Source organism: Pteronotus mesoamericanus, unplaced genomic scaffold, assembly GCF_021234165.1.
Source record: "Pteronotus mesoamericanus isolate MK-2021 breed Mesoamerican mustached bat unplaced genomic scaffold, CSHL_Meso_final scaffold_85, whole genome shotgun sequence".
NCBI lineage: Eukaryota > Metazoa > Chordata > Mammalia > Chiroptera > Mormoopidae > Pteronotus > Pteronotus mesoamericanus.
In genome coordinates, this window is record NW_026555329.1 from 6104868 (window position 1) to 6120053 (window position 15186).

The window sequence follows — 15186 nt, forward strand, 5'->3', positions numbered from 1 at the left end:
AATTGGATGGCAAGGTACAAAAGGCACTGCTGTTGGGAGAAAAATATGATCATTTCTATTCTCATTTAGGGGTGGAGGAAAAGAATAACTCTCCTTTGAAGATTTCCTAGAGGAACCCCCTACCCCCACACTATACATTCTTTCCTTTTTGTCCTCTATGACTTCTGAAGTTGTTAACTTTTTAATTTGCAGAGTCACATCTCCCTCATTTTAATGATTATTTATTGCATTCTGTACAAGATGAACCAGGTTCAATTAATCAAGGGAAGCCTAAAAATCAATTAATATGAATTAAATGAGCTACACCAACTCTTAGGAAAGTCACACATAATTTACCAAAGTGTTGTCAATAACACTCAGACATCTTTGGGAAAATTGCGCACAAGTGGCTGGTGATGCAGTTAAACATTTGAAACCTGCACCATTAGTAGGAGACCTGGGGCTGTGAGGACAGACAGCCAATTCTTGTGAGAAACAGTGGCTCCCAAGCACTGTCTAAACCCTCAGCTTTCCCGCATTGTGAAAAATTCCTGCACGGGTTTTAAACATGTACTTAATTGGATTGTTGTGCATATTAAAAAAATCCATGTCACTAGTAACTAACATGTTTTTAAAGCAAAAATCAAATCTTGAATACAAATCCTTAATATTCTTTGTTTCTAGTAGCCCCAAGACATATGTATATTACCAAATAGTGAACTCAGAAATATCCATTTATAAGGAGGCTATATAAACTCCATAGAAATCATACCCTCTTGGGGATTTTATTTTTAAAAGAGCCTGACTGCAATATAAACATGGGTGGAATTTCACTCCTGCCCTGTCCTGCTTTACTGTGAACTGAAAGTGTGCACACAGTCTCCTACAGTATAAATACTCCTGAGCCAGTGCAATCACTCTTCTTACAGAGAGAAAACACAACAACAACAACAAACCCTGGCCTCCGCCCAACCATGATCCTTATGAGGAGGCTCCTGGGCTGCCCTGAAAAGCTCCCTTTAACAACAGTTTCATTTGTAAATCCGCGATGGAAGAAGTGGTTTCCGGTAGAGCTGGAAGTGGCCCGAGACAACTTGTCTCAATGGGGCAAAATAACTATTGTTATCGGGCTTAACAAAATGGCACAGCATGGGAGCCTCGCAGAGCCAGGGAGCAGCTGCTTGTAATTCACACTGTTTTTCAGAAAACTCTAATCGTTCCAGAACAGACCTCTTTGATGACTGGTCTTCCCTGCATTCTCAATTTGTCACTTTCTCTTATGATAAGGTCAGTAGTGACAGCACTTCCTGACATTAACAGCTGTGGCTTTTAGAGGGTCATTGTAGAACTACTAATTGCAGTAATTTCATTAGCATAAATTATTTATTCTGCCATTCATTTATCTCCAGTTTTCTTTGGGGGAGGCAGGGAGGAGAGGGCTGTGGGAGCTGTTACAGGGATGGCCGTGGGATGCTGGGTGTTTTTCACTTTTAGACGTGAGAGCGAAGGGCGCCATTCCTGCTGCCTTTGGCCCCTTAGAGAAAACGAGCTGACCCCATTCCATAGTCATTTAGCAGCCAAACATGGTGAAGGCAAAAATCATCATGTCACTGTCAAATGGTTATAAATCCAAGATTTCCCCGCGAAGCAGCTTTGGAAAACAGGGCTGTGTTCCCCGCATCATCCAATGCAAAATTGAAACTGCTGTTTTCCTCACGTTAATAAAAAGTGCTCAATTTCTACTCCCTTAGTTGGCCCACTGTAAACAGAAACACACACACAAACCCCTGTTCCTTGGTGCGATGGCTCTCGGCTGGTGGCAGTCGCTGCCACACCAAGTACCTGGGCCACCTGACTCTTAAAGAAAAGGCCCAGTATGTCCCTGCTGTTGGAAATGAGAGAGAGCAAAATTCAAAGGAAAAGGAATACCCAGAGGCCAGAGCTAAGTCAAATATCGTAAGTGTTATAGAGGATTTGCTATCTTCCCAAGACTAGTACAGAAGATTGGACAAGTCTGTACTTTTAAATTCAGACTTTCAAAAGGACTATACTCAAAAAAGAAGGGGGCAGATGAAAGGAAACTCTTTTTTTAAAAGTTGAACTTGGGATAACTTTGTAACATATACTGTCATACACCTACAGTCCATCTTGAAGATTTTTCTCAGAAATTACTTTTTTATACAGCTTTATTGAAGTATAACTGATGTACAAATGCACATATTTAATATCTATATTAGTATTTTAACATTTCCAAACTGCTGAGTTATAACATTATTTGTACATTGTAGACCCTTTGGAGGCTGGTAAAAGTGGAGGGTATAGTAGATACTTGTGATTGTCAGGTTGGTTTATTAAATAAAGGACACTTAAAAATGCACAACACAAGCTGTGTTGCATTGGGGCACCTCTTCCAAGCTGATTAACTCCCAGAAAAAGACTCTAGGCAGCAGGGATGCAGGGCTGGCATACTGGAACCTGGATTAGATTTCCAGTTTGTAAAGTTGGGCAAATGATTACATCCCCTAGACTTCCTCCTGCCCACACATTGAACCTTAACCTTTCATGGCTCCTTCTTACTCTGCTTCTTTCCTTCCTCTCCTTTTATTCCTCTCTCAGAACAATCAGACATTTGTGCAATAGTCAAAAGCAGAATTTAAGACTATGGGCTCTTGTGTCAAAGCGCACGTGGGCCCCTTACTTGCTAAGCCATCCTGTGCCTTTGGTCTCCAATCCCTCACCTGTGTCACAGGAAAACCAGTGGCCCTCCTTAGAGGTTGGTGATTTGAGGTAGGAAGCAATGCAAAAGCAGGGAGGTGTCACCTCTGCTATTGGTGGGGGTAACAGTGATCCCCACAAGGCGACTCCCACCAGACGGAGCAGCTGCAGGTGTTAAATGTAACACCAAACACAGTTTTCTAAGTCATCTGCTGTTTTTTGTTGTTGTTTTTTTTTGTTTGTTACTTTGTCTGGAGGGTGCACTTTGTCGTTTGTTTGCTCATGCTTTGAACCCTTTGTCTTTTAGAGACCAAGTTTGGGTCCAAGGCAAGATCAAGTCCAGCCAAAGCCAGCAAGCTTCCAGATGAGTCCAGTCATTGAAAGAAGTAGCTTCAATGGTTCTTCGAGGGAACATTAAAACAAAGAAGCAGTTGAGGACTGAGGCTGCAAGCAAGTAAACCAGAATCCAGCTACCCCTTTCATGGCAAAGGGACAAGGAGGAGAGAGTATGGCTGGCCTCGTGAGGCTAGTGCTAGAAGAAAGCCACAGACCTACGACTTGGAGCTAGTGGTGCCTCCAGTTGATTGAGCTAAACTGTTGTCTTCACAGCATGTCCAGGCTCCTGGGCATCTTAAAAACTGGACCCTGCTTTGGAGAGAGGGGATTCCTAAGGTTTCCATTACAGCCAAAGCCCTGGGAAGCCGCATTCTACGGCTTTTCACCATTCTCTTCTAAATCTGATTAAGATGCACAGAGCAAGAAATGTCCAATGGGCAGTATATCAGTGCGTGTAAAGGAGCCAGAGGGCTAAATAACGGGGAAGGATGTAAATGATCACCTGGGACTTTTCTCATCCATTGGCGCATCGGCTTAAGCCCGTGGGAGATTTAGGCAGGGTCAAGATAATTTGGTTGCATTTGTTTTTGTCTTGATCTTTAAAAAGTGTATCAGTATTCCTCAGAAAGAGGATCTTTACAGAATTTCTATTGCACAAGGTTATCTTTCTATTTTTTAAACTCATGAAATAATCCCCATTTATATTTCAAAGAAAAAACTGTGCTAAAAAAAAAAAACATTAACAGAAGCACTGTTAAAGTTCTTATACCAACAAAATGTTGTTTACCACTCGTCATGCTCGGCCTGACATTAAAAAGGAACTCGGAGGCTTCTGACCCCATCTTTTTTCGTGAATGCTCCTCACTGGGACACACGCGCTTCTCTGTCAGGTCTCCTCCCAGTTGTCCCTTGGAAGTCCACTCCCAGGGACACCAAAGGCCTTTCCTTCTCTCTCTCCTTACACCGCACCAGCCCGCCACTCTTTCCCAGTCTCCTGTGAGGAGGAGCGTGTGTTGACAGCCTTCAGATAAATACCCAGTGGCGCTGAAGTGTCAAACTATTTTGGTCCCTCTGTCACCTGTCAGTTAGTTCAATACCAGGCAACAGAAAAGGGGTACAAACATTTACATAGACGCAGTCAGCCCACACCCCTGGGTGCTGTGTGTGCACTGATGGAAAATTATATGTCGGCACACATCGAACTGCTTGCCTGTAATGAATCCTTTCTCTGTGGCTAAAGGGGGTCACCTTGTGTAAGTACCTTACACTCAGCAAATGAGGTCGATAATTAAGAAGTGCCCAAATTATGCTGATAACTTCCAGTCTTAATAATGGAAATCAAAACTAAGAAAGTGATCAAATTAGTGTTCATTCAAAAAGTCTAAAAGCTGTCTTTAACCTCTACAGAAAAGGTACCATACATATTTAGAGGAAAACGGATGCGTTGCACTTGGAATTATAATTATTGCTTCCAAATAACAAATTAGGAAGGTGGAAAAGTTAAATAATCGCACTGCACTGAAATGAAATCATCTGGCTAATTTGTTTCCAGGCATAATTCAGCTCCACAGAAATGGTCAAGTGCTTTTTAGATTCCAACGTGGCACTCAGCATCCTATAGGAGGCGTCATGATACCACAAGATAGAGTTTAGCACCTGCCAGGAGCCCTCTGGACTTGGAACGATGCAAGTCCTGCCTTGTCCAGCAGATGTCAATGGTCACTGGCAGATCCTCCAGAAGTTACTGTTTCCAAAGTGGCTCCTGCTTTAACAGGAGAAAGCCTGCCTGAGCAGCAGCAAGGAACTTGGCAAAAGCACTAACTAAACTCAAACCAGGCTACTTCCTCTGATGCCCCCTTCCCCCCAACCCCCCAATCCCCTTACAGGAGAAATTAACAGTAGGAAACAAAGCCCTTGGTTGTTTTCCTTACCACACCAGCCTGGTCACAGAACAGGACAAAAGAGAATTGGGCAGCCAAAAGATACATACTGCTCTCTCCCTCTAATCAAGGGGTATTTTGAACCCTTCTTGTAATTATTAGACAATAAAAATAGAGCCCTACATAATTCCAGGAATGCAGTGAACCTAGCGATAGCCTAAGAAATTTGTGTTCATCGTGGTGACCATTAGTTGTCCTACTTAATGGTTTTCCAGATGTTAAAGTACAAAATATTTCTGGCCAACTTTAATGTTAGTGTTGGTGTCCCTTATATGAGCTTTCTTTGGCTCTTCAGGAAGATAAGGAATCACTGTGAATGTCCAGCCTATCTGAAGTACCTTCCCCGCTTCCCACCCTCCCTCTCAGCTGCACCAGAAGACACACCTTGCTCGGAAATGTTCGCTATCACCACCCTCCCACACTACCCGATCACAGAGGCACTCGGAACAAATAAATCTTCATTTCTAGGAAGTCTAAACGGTACTTTCATGTTTACTGTCCTTTTGCCTTTGAATCTGAACCCTCGAAGTTTTTGTTTTCATTTGTTTCATGTAACCATTTTAATGAGAGGTGCAAATCTCCTCGTGATCAAATGACAAACATAACCTATAAAACTTAAAGCCATAAAACAAAGATGCAGATTCATTATTTGACTATGTGACTGCTGAATTTAGGGGGGCTGATTTTTCACCTGTCAATACTCTCATGAGAAAAATCACAACTAATTGCCCTCCGTTGTTAAGATCAACCATTGCATGGCTATGGGTGGCTAGTATTTTGTTTGGGTTTTTAGTGTGGTTGTACAGGATTTGTACTCAGTAAGCCCAACCCCAATACAAGTCATGATCCTGGCTTTGTGGCGAGCCGGGGCCTGAGTCAGGACAGGCTCATGTGCATGCGCGCGCGCACCCAAACCTCAATTCGGTGTAAAGATGTCAACCGCTGAACTCCACAGAATGTAAACTAACAGAGATGATCTTAATAAACAAGGGCAACCCTCTGACAGGAGGTGTATTATGAAAAACATTTCCTGAGGACTTCTGGTCAGAGTGTGTGTGTGAGCGAGTGTGTGTGTGTGTGTGTGAGATATTCAGAGGCTGACATGACCCACCTCGATCCCCTCGATTTCCTCAGTGAACCTCCTGCTGACTGAGACCAGAGCCTCCTGCGGCCACGCATGAAACCAGTCAATAGCCGTGCAGTTAACTATGGCTGGGAACTTCCGAGCTCGAACTCTCAGCGTGTGACCAACCGGAGAGAAACACAAAATGATCTGTGGAGACATGGGGCCGGGCAGAAACAGGAGGGTGATGAGTGAGCAAAGCGCTGCATTGCAGTCCCAGACAAGGAAAGAAAGGAGCACAGCCAACCGTGACACTCAGCTACGCGCAGGCACTGCCGAGCGGAGAGCAGCTGGAAGCTCCTTGCTCATCAAAGTGCCAACCTGCCCAAGTGGCTGCCCCGTCGAACACACTTGGAATTTATGTCTGTCCTTTTAAATATTTTTGATTATCATTAATAGTGGACGATTTGTCCTGTTCTATTACACAAATAACATTGTAACAATAAAAAATAAAAATCAAAACCAAATCGCCATAACAAAATAGTGCCAACACTTCCATCTTTTGTCTCCTTCTGTTCTGTAATTCAGCAGGATCCACAAAGCTGTGTAATACACTTTCTAAAAAAAAAAAAAAAGTGTTATCATATTGCTTATTCTTTCTTTTAAAGTAAAGTACATCACTTGAGTTGTTGACATTTTTAAAGAAGTAAAAAAAAAATCAGTTTACTAAATGCTTGTGATGAGAAATGTATACATTTCTGGTTTAAATCTAAAGTTTTATTTAGGTAGTTAATGATTTAAGAGTTAATTTAAATTTCTTTACTCTCTTTCAAAGGTTTTGATTTTTTTTTCCCCTACGGCATTTAAAAAATTCACTGTGAAAGTCATAAGCATACATGAAGCCATGTAATACCTCATTTAACAGATATTTTTATGTTTGTTTAATTTTGTAAAGCTCTTCAACAACTCCAGAGAGCTAAATCCTAAGATCTAAAATGTTTTTTAACAATGCATAAGCTGACTAAATCATATTCATTATATTCAAGAACCTAGTTACAAACTTATTAACTGCTCTAATATGGCGCATGCTAAAGTAATGAGTTTCAGTTACAATGAATCATTATCACATATCTCAGTTGTTAGGTTTCTTCTACCAGCCTTCTTCTCTCCCCAAACTTGAATATTTCTCCTTTCTATCTGAGAAGGTAGTTTTCCACACCCAACTTATCTCTCATTTGTGACAACTTTAGAAAACTTCATGTATACGTAACTGTAGCAAAGGTGGAGAAACAAAGGCATCCTTTTAACCTGAGATCCTACTTCCACCTCATCCACACTTACTGCTTTTCTATACTTGTTCCTGGCAAACTGTCTGGATGCGGCTTAGCAATCTGTGTTTCAACAAGTCCTCCAGTTAAATCTGATATCCACGCCTACACCCTAATAGTTTTAAAGTTACTATGGGAAAATGTAAATGAGCCATCTACATTTTCAATGCTTTTGCAATTGGTGAAATAATCATGGGCCCTAAGTCTCTATTCTACGTACTAATAAGTACAAACTTGGAGTGAAATAAAAAATGTATGTAATTTTAAATAAATTAGATATCCATTAATAACCTAAATTCTACCATGTAAAACTGACGCTGGAAACTAAATTAGAAAAATATGCCTGCTCATTAGTACGTCCTAAGAAAGGAACGGATGGTTTCACACAGCCTTGAGGAGTGCAATTATTGACTCAATTCACTGCTCAATTTCTAGTTTTGCTAGAAATCTCGCACAGAATTTATCCTGCCATCCAGTTTCCTTGGGAGTAGTCTCATGTGAGATTTTTTTCTGTGAGAGCCCATGCTGATGTCTGGAAACTCTGTCCGATGGTTTTGCTCTTTTTTAAAACAGCCTCTACAACATTATAGATAATCTGGATTAAATGCAAGTGGTTGCTACAAGGAGTATTACTGTGGCGGGGGGATCATTTTTCTTACTATATTTCCCTTAATTTCATAAGGGATTAACATAGCAATGAATTTACAAAAAATAAAAAGACAAGTGATTAAAGAAAGGTGTTATGTTGTTTATAATTTACTGTTTCAGGTTTACTGAGGTATAATTGACAAACAAAATTATAAGGTGTTTTAAGTGCTTAATGTGATGATTTTTATACAGACATTGTGAAAGGATCCCCCAATCAAGTCAATTAACATATTCGTCACCCCACAAATTTACCTTTGTGTGTGTGTGTAAGAACATTCAAGTTTTACTCTCTCAGCAAATTTCAATTCTGCAAAGCACTGATATCAGCTATAGTTACATTATACACCAGATCTCCAAATCTTACTCGTCTTATAATTGAAAGTTTATATACCCTGTTTACCAATCTCTCCCCATTTCCCCCACCCATAGCTCCCTGGCAACCCCTTTTCCATTCTCTGTTTCTATGAGTTTAACTTTTTTTACTTTTTAGATTCCACATGTAAGTGATACCATATTGTATTTGCCTCTCTCTCTTTGACTTATTTCACTTAGCACAATGCCTTCAAGTTTCATCCATATTGTCTCAAATAACAGGATCTCCTTCTTTAAGGCTGAATAATACTCCACTGTAATGACACTTAGGTTGTTTTCATACCTTGGTTACCCTTAATAATGTGGCTTTGAGAATGGGAGAATTACTGTCTCTTTGAGATAAGGGTTTTGTTTCCTTTGATCATAAAACCACAAGTGGGATTTCTAGATCATATATACAGTATTACTATTTTTAATTTCTTGGGGAAACTTCATACTATTTCCCAAGTTTCCTTACCAGTTTATATTCCCACTGACAGGGTACAGGGGTTTCCTTTTCTCCACGTGCCCACCAGCATTTAGTATTTCTTGCCTTTGATGGTACCCTTTCTAAAAGGTGTCAGGTGACATCTCATTGTGGTTTTGATATGCATTTTCCTGGTCAGTGATGTTAAGAACATTTTCATGCACCTGTTGCCCACTTACATATCTCCTTTGGAAAAAAAAATGTGTGTTCAGGTTCTTTTCCTATTTTTAATTGGGTTATTTGGTTTTCTCCTATTAAGTTCCTTGTATATTTTGGATATTAACCCCTTACTGAACATGCAGTTTGAAAATATTTTCTCCCATTCCATAGGTTGTCTTTTCATTTTGCTGATGGTTTCCTTTGCTAAGTATAGCTTTTTAGTTTGATGCAGTCCCACTTGCTTATTTGCTTTTATTGCCTTTGCTTTTGGTGTCAAATCCAATATATCACTACCCAAACTGCTTGTCAAGGACCTTATCCCTCTTTTCTTTTGGGAGTTTTATGACTTCAGGTCTTCCATTAAAGTCTTTAACCCATTTGAGTTGGGATTTGTTATGGTGTAAAATATGAATCCAGTTTAATTCTTTTGCATGTGGCTATTCAGTTTTCTCAACACCATTTATTGAAGAAATTGTCCTTTCCCCATTCGATATTTTTGCCTCCATTGTCAAAAATTAATTGACCATATATGCATGGATTTATTTGTGGGCTTTCTATTATGTTCCATTGACCTATGTGTCTGCTTTTATACCAATACCATACTGTTTTGATTACTATAGCATTATAATATAGTTTGAAAGCAGGTCATTTGATGCCTCAAACTTTGTTCATCTTTCTCAAGATTGCTTTGGCTATTCAGAGCCTTTATGATTATATATTAATTTTTTTTCTATTTATGTGAACAAATGCCATTGGAATTTTGATAAAATTGCATTGAACTTGTAGATCATTTTAGGTAGTATGAAAATTTTAGCAATATTAATTCTTCTAATCCATGAACATAGGATATCTTCCCATTTATTTGTGTCTTCAATATCTTTCATCATTTCTTATAGTTTTCAGGATATGATCTTTCACCTCTTCAGTTAAATGTATTCCTATTTCATTCTTTCTGATGATGCTATAAATAAGGTTTTCTCAATTTCTTTCTGATAGTTTGTTATTAGTTTACAGAAAAGCAATGTTTATGTGTGTGTGTGTGTGTGTGTGTGTGTGTGTATTGACTTTGTATCCTGCAACATTATTGAATTCATTTATTAATTCTAACAGTTTTTTTGTGGATTCATTAGGATTTTCCATACATAGATCTTATCATCTGTAAACAGAGACAATTTTATTTCTTCTTTTCTGATTTGGATGCCTTTCACCTTCTTTTTCTTTCCCTCCAACATTTGCTTGCTTGCTTTTTTTTTTTTTTCCGCCTAATTGTTTTGGCTAGAATTTCCAGTGCCATGTTGAATAAGAATGGTGAGGGTGGGTTCCCTTGTCTTGTTCCTGATCTTAGAGGAAAAACTTTCAGCTCTTCACCACTGAGTATGATGTTAGCAGTGAGCTTGTCATACATGGCCTTAATTATTGTTGAGGTGTGTTAACTTTATAGTTTGTTAAAAGTTGTTATCATAGATGAATGTTGAATTTTGTCAGATGCTTCTCTACATCTATTGAGTTGATAATATAATTTTTATCCTTAATTTTGTTAATGTGGTGTAGCATACTGATTGATTTGCAGATAATGAACTGTTCTTGCATCACTGGAATACTCCGACTTGATCCTGGGATATGGTCCTTTTAGTGTACCATTGAATTCAGTTTGCTAATATTTTGTGGAGGACGTTTGCATCTGTACATTAGGAATATTGACCTGTAATTTTCTTTTCTTTTGTGTGTGTGTGTGTGGTATCTTTATCTGCTTTGATATAATGGTAATGCTGGCCTTGTCAAATGAGTTTTCCCACCTCTTCTATTTTTTTTTTTTTGGAAGAGTTTGAGAAAAATTGGTATTAATTCTTCTTTAAACACTTGGTAGAGTCAGCTACCTAAGCTCTTAGCTAATGTCTCTCATCAACATAGTTGATTAGTTAGCATCATGGATATTGATTGACATAGTTTTTCATTGATGAAATGAGTAGTGTTCGAAAAATCTGAAGAAAATAGAAATATTGTACTAAAATCTCCACTACTGTGTAAACAAAATAGGAAAACCTGCATAGTGAAGTATCCCAGCAATAATACCTCTGTCTCTGTAGACTCTGGGTTTTTACCAGTCCTGTGATAAGAAGCTCACAGAAAGAGTCTACCTTTTCATGTGATTCCAATGGGAAGATCAGTTGAGTTCTACTCTGAGAATATTGCCGTATCTTTCCTAAAGGATACTTTTACTGGGAACTTCCCAGTAAAGGCCAGTTAGGTCCCTAAAAGAACAGAGCCGGGATTACAACAAGCTAACAGAGCAGGTTTCAAGACCTTAAGACTTGTTTTAAGAAAATGTGCTCCACATAAACTCTGTGAGTAGCAGTTCAGCCTGAGACTTCCTTTCTTTGAAGCGCACCTTGAGATGGAAGATTTGGGAAGAAGAGCCTCCCCATCCTGAACAGGTGTCATCGACCTCTAAGCATTGAAGGTCACAAAAATACTCCTCCCAAACAGTTCCTGACAATCGCAAATGACCCAGCTGGCTTAAGTTACTTTCCAGCAGTGGATTAGAAAATAAAGTCAGTTAGGAAAATAAAGTTAAAAATGTCTCAGACAGCTGTGCTCTAAAAGTAAGTTCTCACAAATAAAAAGCAAACCCTGAAATCACCATCTATGTATTTCCTACAGCTCTAACATTTGGATGTCAGAAACTTGCTTTTGGAGTCTATACCATAGAATTTTCTACTCCTTTTTATCCCCTACACAGGTGTTATGACTCATTTGCAGTAACCCACTTTTCACTGTGCTTTGTAATTCGTTTCAATTCCTTTTACATAAGGCCCCATTGTAAGTACATATTTGTCTGTATATCACTAACAGGACTCAGTCCATTTCCTCTGGTAATGGAAATTTGAATTGCTACCGCCACTCTGTATTTTTTTCCAGTTGATATAGTTTATTCTCAGCTAGAAGTAACCCTCCCACATATTTACATCAGAAGCTTCTATCTCTAACTTATGCTTGCATTTATCCTCAAAAGTCTCAGCATTTTTCAAGAATGATAAGACCCGAATCTTATTTAGAGAATCCTCATAGGCGTGGAGGTTTAGCATAGAAAATACTCCCCAGTTATCATCTTTATATTTTTCTCTATCACCCCCATCTAATTTTTTAATTTCAATTATTTTATGAGATCCATCAGCACCCTCAATATATGCACTTACAGCAATTTTTACATATATTTGTAAGTATAAATATATATTTCTTTATATATATATATATATATTTAGGTAGCACATGATAAAATTATTCTCATGACCTTTTACTTATGAATACTGGCCAGTACACATTATTTCAAGAGATAATATTTTACATTGAGGAGTTTTAGTTATTTTGTTTCCTTTAAGAAAAAACTTCAATTCATAAAGAAATTGTATGTGGAATTCCAAACCATAGCAAAGAACAAATCGGTACGTGAGGAGTACGGACAATAGGAGCTATAGTCCCCTTCCATATTCCCCACTCTATTTTCTTACGTATCTGAGGACTCTATTCCCTAATCTCAGCAGCCCTTCTTGTCTTCAGGGCCTGCGCTACCCACCCGCTACTGTCCAGGCCAGTGTGCAGTTGCAGCTCCACACTGTTTTGTTTTTTTTCGGGGGTCGGGGTTTGGCGGTGGGTGTTTAAAAAAGTTTAACAGAAAATCAGATGCCTGATTGCCTACTGAATAGGACACTATGCGGTAACTCTGTATGCATGCGCAGTTGGAACACCCACACCCAATACTGTCCTTGCAAACCCACATCCAAATGTAAGCCACGGGTGAAGAACACTGAACGAATGTACTTTTCAAAATGCAAATTCAATACAAACAGGGTCTTTCTCTCGGGATTAAGCCCTTCATTTCTGATGTTAAAATTCTCTTTTATCATATGAAGTAAGGGAGATGACTTCTACTCATTCTTTGAGATACTTCCTAATCATTTTTCCCTCAATAAAACCCCTGTTGTCCTGCCTTCTGTTATCTTATATACCCTGCATCTCTCGTACATTTAATTGCAATTTTATACTTGTCTGTGCGATCTGGGGGTTGATGCCTGTCTTGCCAACAATGAGGTGGGCGCCAGATGGGCAGGTGCCGGCTCTTGCTCAGGACAATATTCCCAGCGCCCAGCACATCACATGCACTCGACAAGTATTTGTTGAATGCCGAATGGATACGTGAACGAATAAAGAGATAGCAACGTAAAAAAAAAATACTTCTGGGAAAATAAAACATTGATTTCTACATTACAATTGCTTGGGGTTTTGTTTTTTTATGAAATTTCGAAGAGAGCGACGCTCAGATACAGTATACAAGGTCATGCCTTTTGTCTCTCTTGAAAGTTCTTTTTATTCTGCTCATGTCAAATAACATCAGAAAGTGTGAGGGCAGGAGCTAGGGCACTGTATTGAGAGGTGTGGTCCTGACAAGGAAAACATTGTCCGCAGGGGAGAGCCAGACGGACCAGGAACTGGCCCAGGGCGATCTTGCCTTTAGAGCACTTCTGCTCATCAATGTCAGGATGTGGGGCAGAGGGGAGAGAACAAGCCATCTCCCAATGGTAAAGCCATCCTAGATGGCCACACCCATAAAGGAAAAACAGCCAGTGCTCTGCCTGTCAATCAGATGTAGATCAGAAGAGACTTGACTTTACAATCACGCAAGGGTAAGGTTTGGTGACATCTGATTTTCTACTGAACAGCTGAATATTTGAGCTTTTCATACATCAAAGGTATACCAGGGAAATTCCCTGCACGGGTACTAAGTCTTTCAGTTTATGCCGTGTGCTACTGTGTCAATCTGCTGCTTAGCTCTGAGTGTTGCTCAGCATCCCTGTTGAGACTGTCGGATTCCCTAGACAGGCTGCAGCGTGAGCCATGAGGAAATCACCCGCACTCTCTGTTGTCAAACCCCAGAAAGGAACTGCTTTGTCTTCGATCCAAGAAGGAAGAAGAAGAAGAAGAAGAAAAGCCTAAATGGAGCCTGAGGAGAAATTACTACAATTCCAAGGAAAACAAAAAAGCACCCAGCAGATTGAGTGGAAGATAAGTCCACTAAAGTAAATTTAATGTAAGAATCTGTAGAAAACATTGTTTCACACTCTCAAAAGGTTAGAAGAAAAAAAAATTAGAGAAACCCATGATAGACCCAGATGACAGAAGGAAATAAAGGGATTAATATGACAATACATACAATAAAATAGAACACATAGTCCTAAAAATATTAACAATAACTTAAGCCAACATTTCATACAATGCTTAATGATAAAAAGCAAAAGGCATTTCCATTAAAATGAAAAATAAATCAAAGATGTCACCATTATTGCTTAAAAGTTTTAAATAGTGTTCTGAAAGTTATGGCTATCACAAAACACAAAAACGAGGTAATCATTAGAAGAAAGAGTGAAGATTCAAAGACAATGTATCTGTCTACTCAGCAAACCATAAAGAACAAAGTTCAACACCTACTGGAACTGATGAGCATTCAATGAACTGGCTGGTAGAATAACAAGCAAGCAACTATCTCCACCTCCCTCTGTCCATCCATTGGCTTTCTTATATATCCACCATCACCAGTTAGAAAATTTGACAAGAGCAAAGAAGTAATATAAAATAATGAGAAAAATACTTAATGAGAACTGTGTAAAACATATATAAAGACAGCTAGTTGTTTTACTGAAGGTTAATAAAGACATTTGACTAAATGAAGAGGTATGCCACATTCCTGGAGGAGATCAATTATTATAAAGATGTTAATTTTTCCCACATTAACAAATTCTAGGCAATTCTACTAATTCCCAACAGGATTAGTCAAGCTTGAAGAAGTGATTCTAAAGTTCATATGGAATAAAAAAGGAAATAAACATCAAAGGATATTTGGAAAGAGAGAACAGTGAAAAAGAACTTACACTCTCAGAGAATAATCCTTAAATTACAATTAAAAAACAGTGTAGGTGAATGAATGGAAACATTCAATATTGTAAATGTATCTACAACATCCCAAAATCAGTCTATACAATCTCACTGAATTTTTTATGTTTTTTAAAGATTTTATTTATTTATTTTTAGAGGGGAAGGGAGGAAGAAAGAAAGGGAAAGAAACATCAACGTGTGGTCGTCTCTTGAGCACCCCCTACAGGGAACCCAGCCCACAACCCAGGCCTG

General features: G+C 39.0%; 1 protein-coding gene across 2 annotated transcripts in view; it reads right to left on the reverse strand.

Annotated features, from left to right (window-relative positions):
- DNAH11 (dynein axonemal heavy chain 11) overlaps nt 1-15186 on the reverse strand; it is a 251134-nt gene that overhangs the window by 86063 nt on the left and 149885 nt on the right. For both annotated transcript variants that reach the window (XM_054564603.1, XM_054564601.1), the window contains exon 55: nt 6082-6243. In XM_054564603.1, the coding sequence (XP_054420578.1) occupies nt 6082-6243 (162 nt within the window). The remainder of the gene's footprint in view (nt 1-6081; nt 6244-15186) is intronic.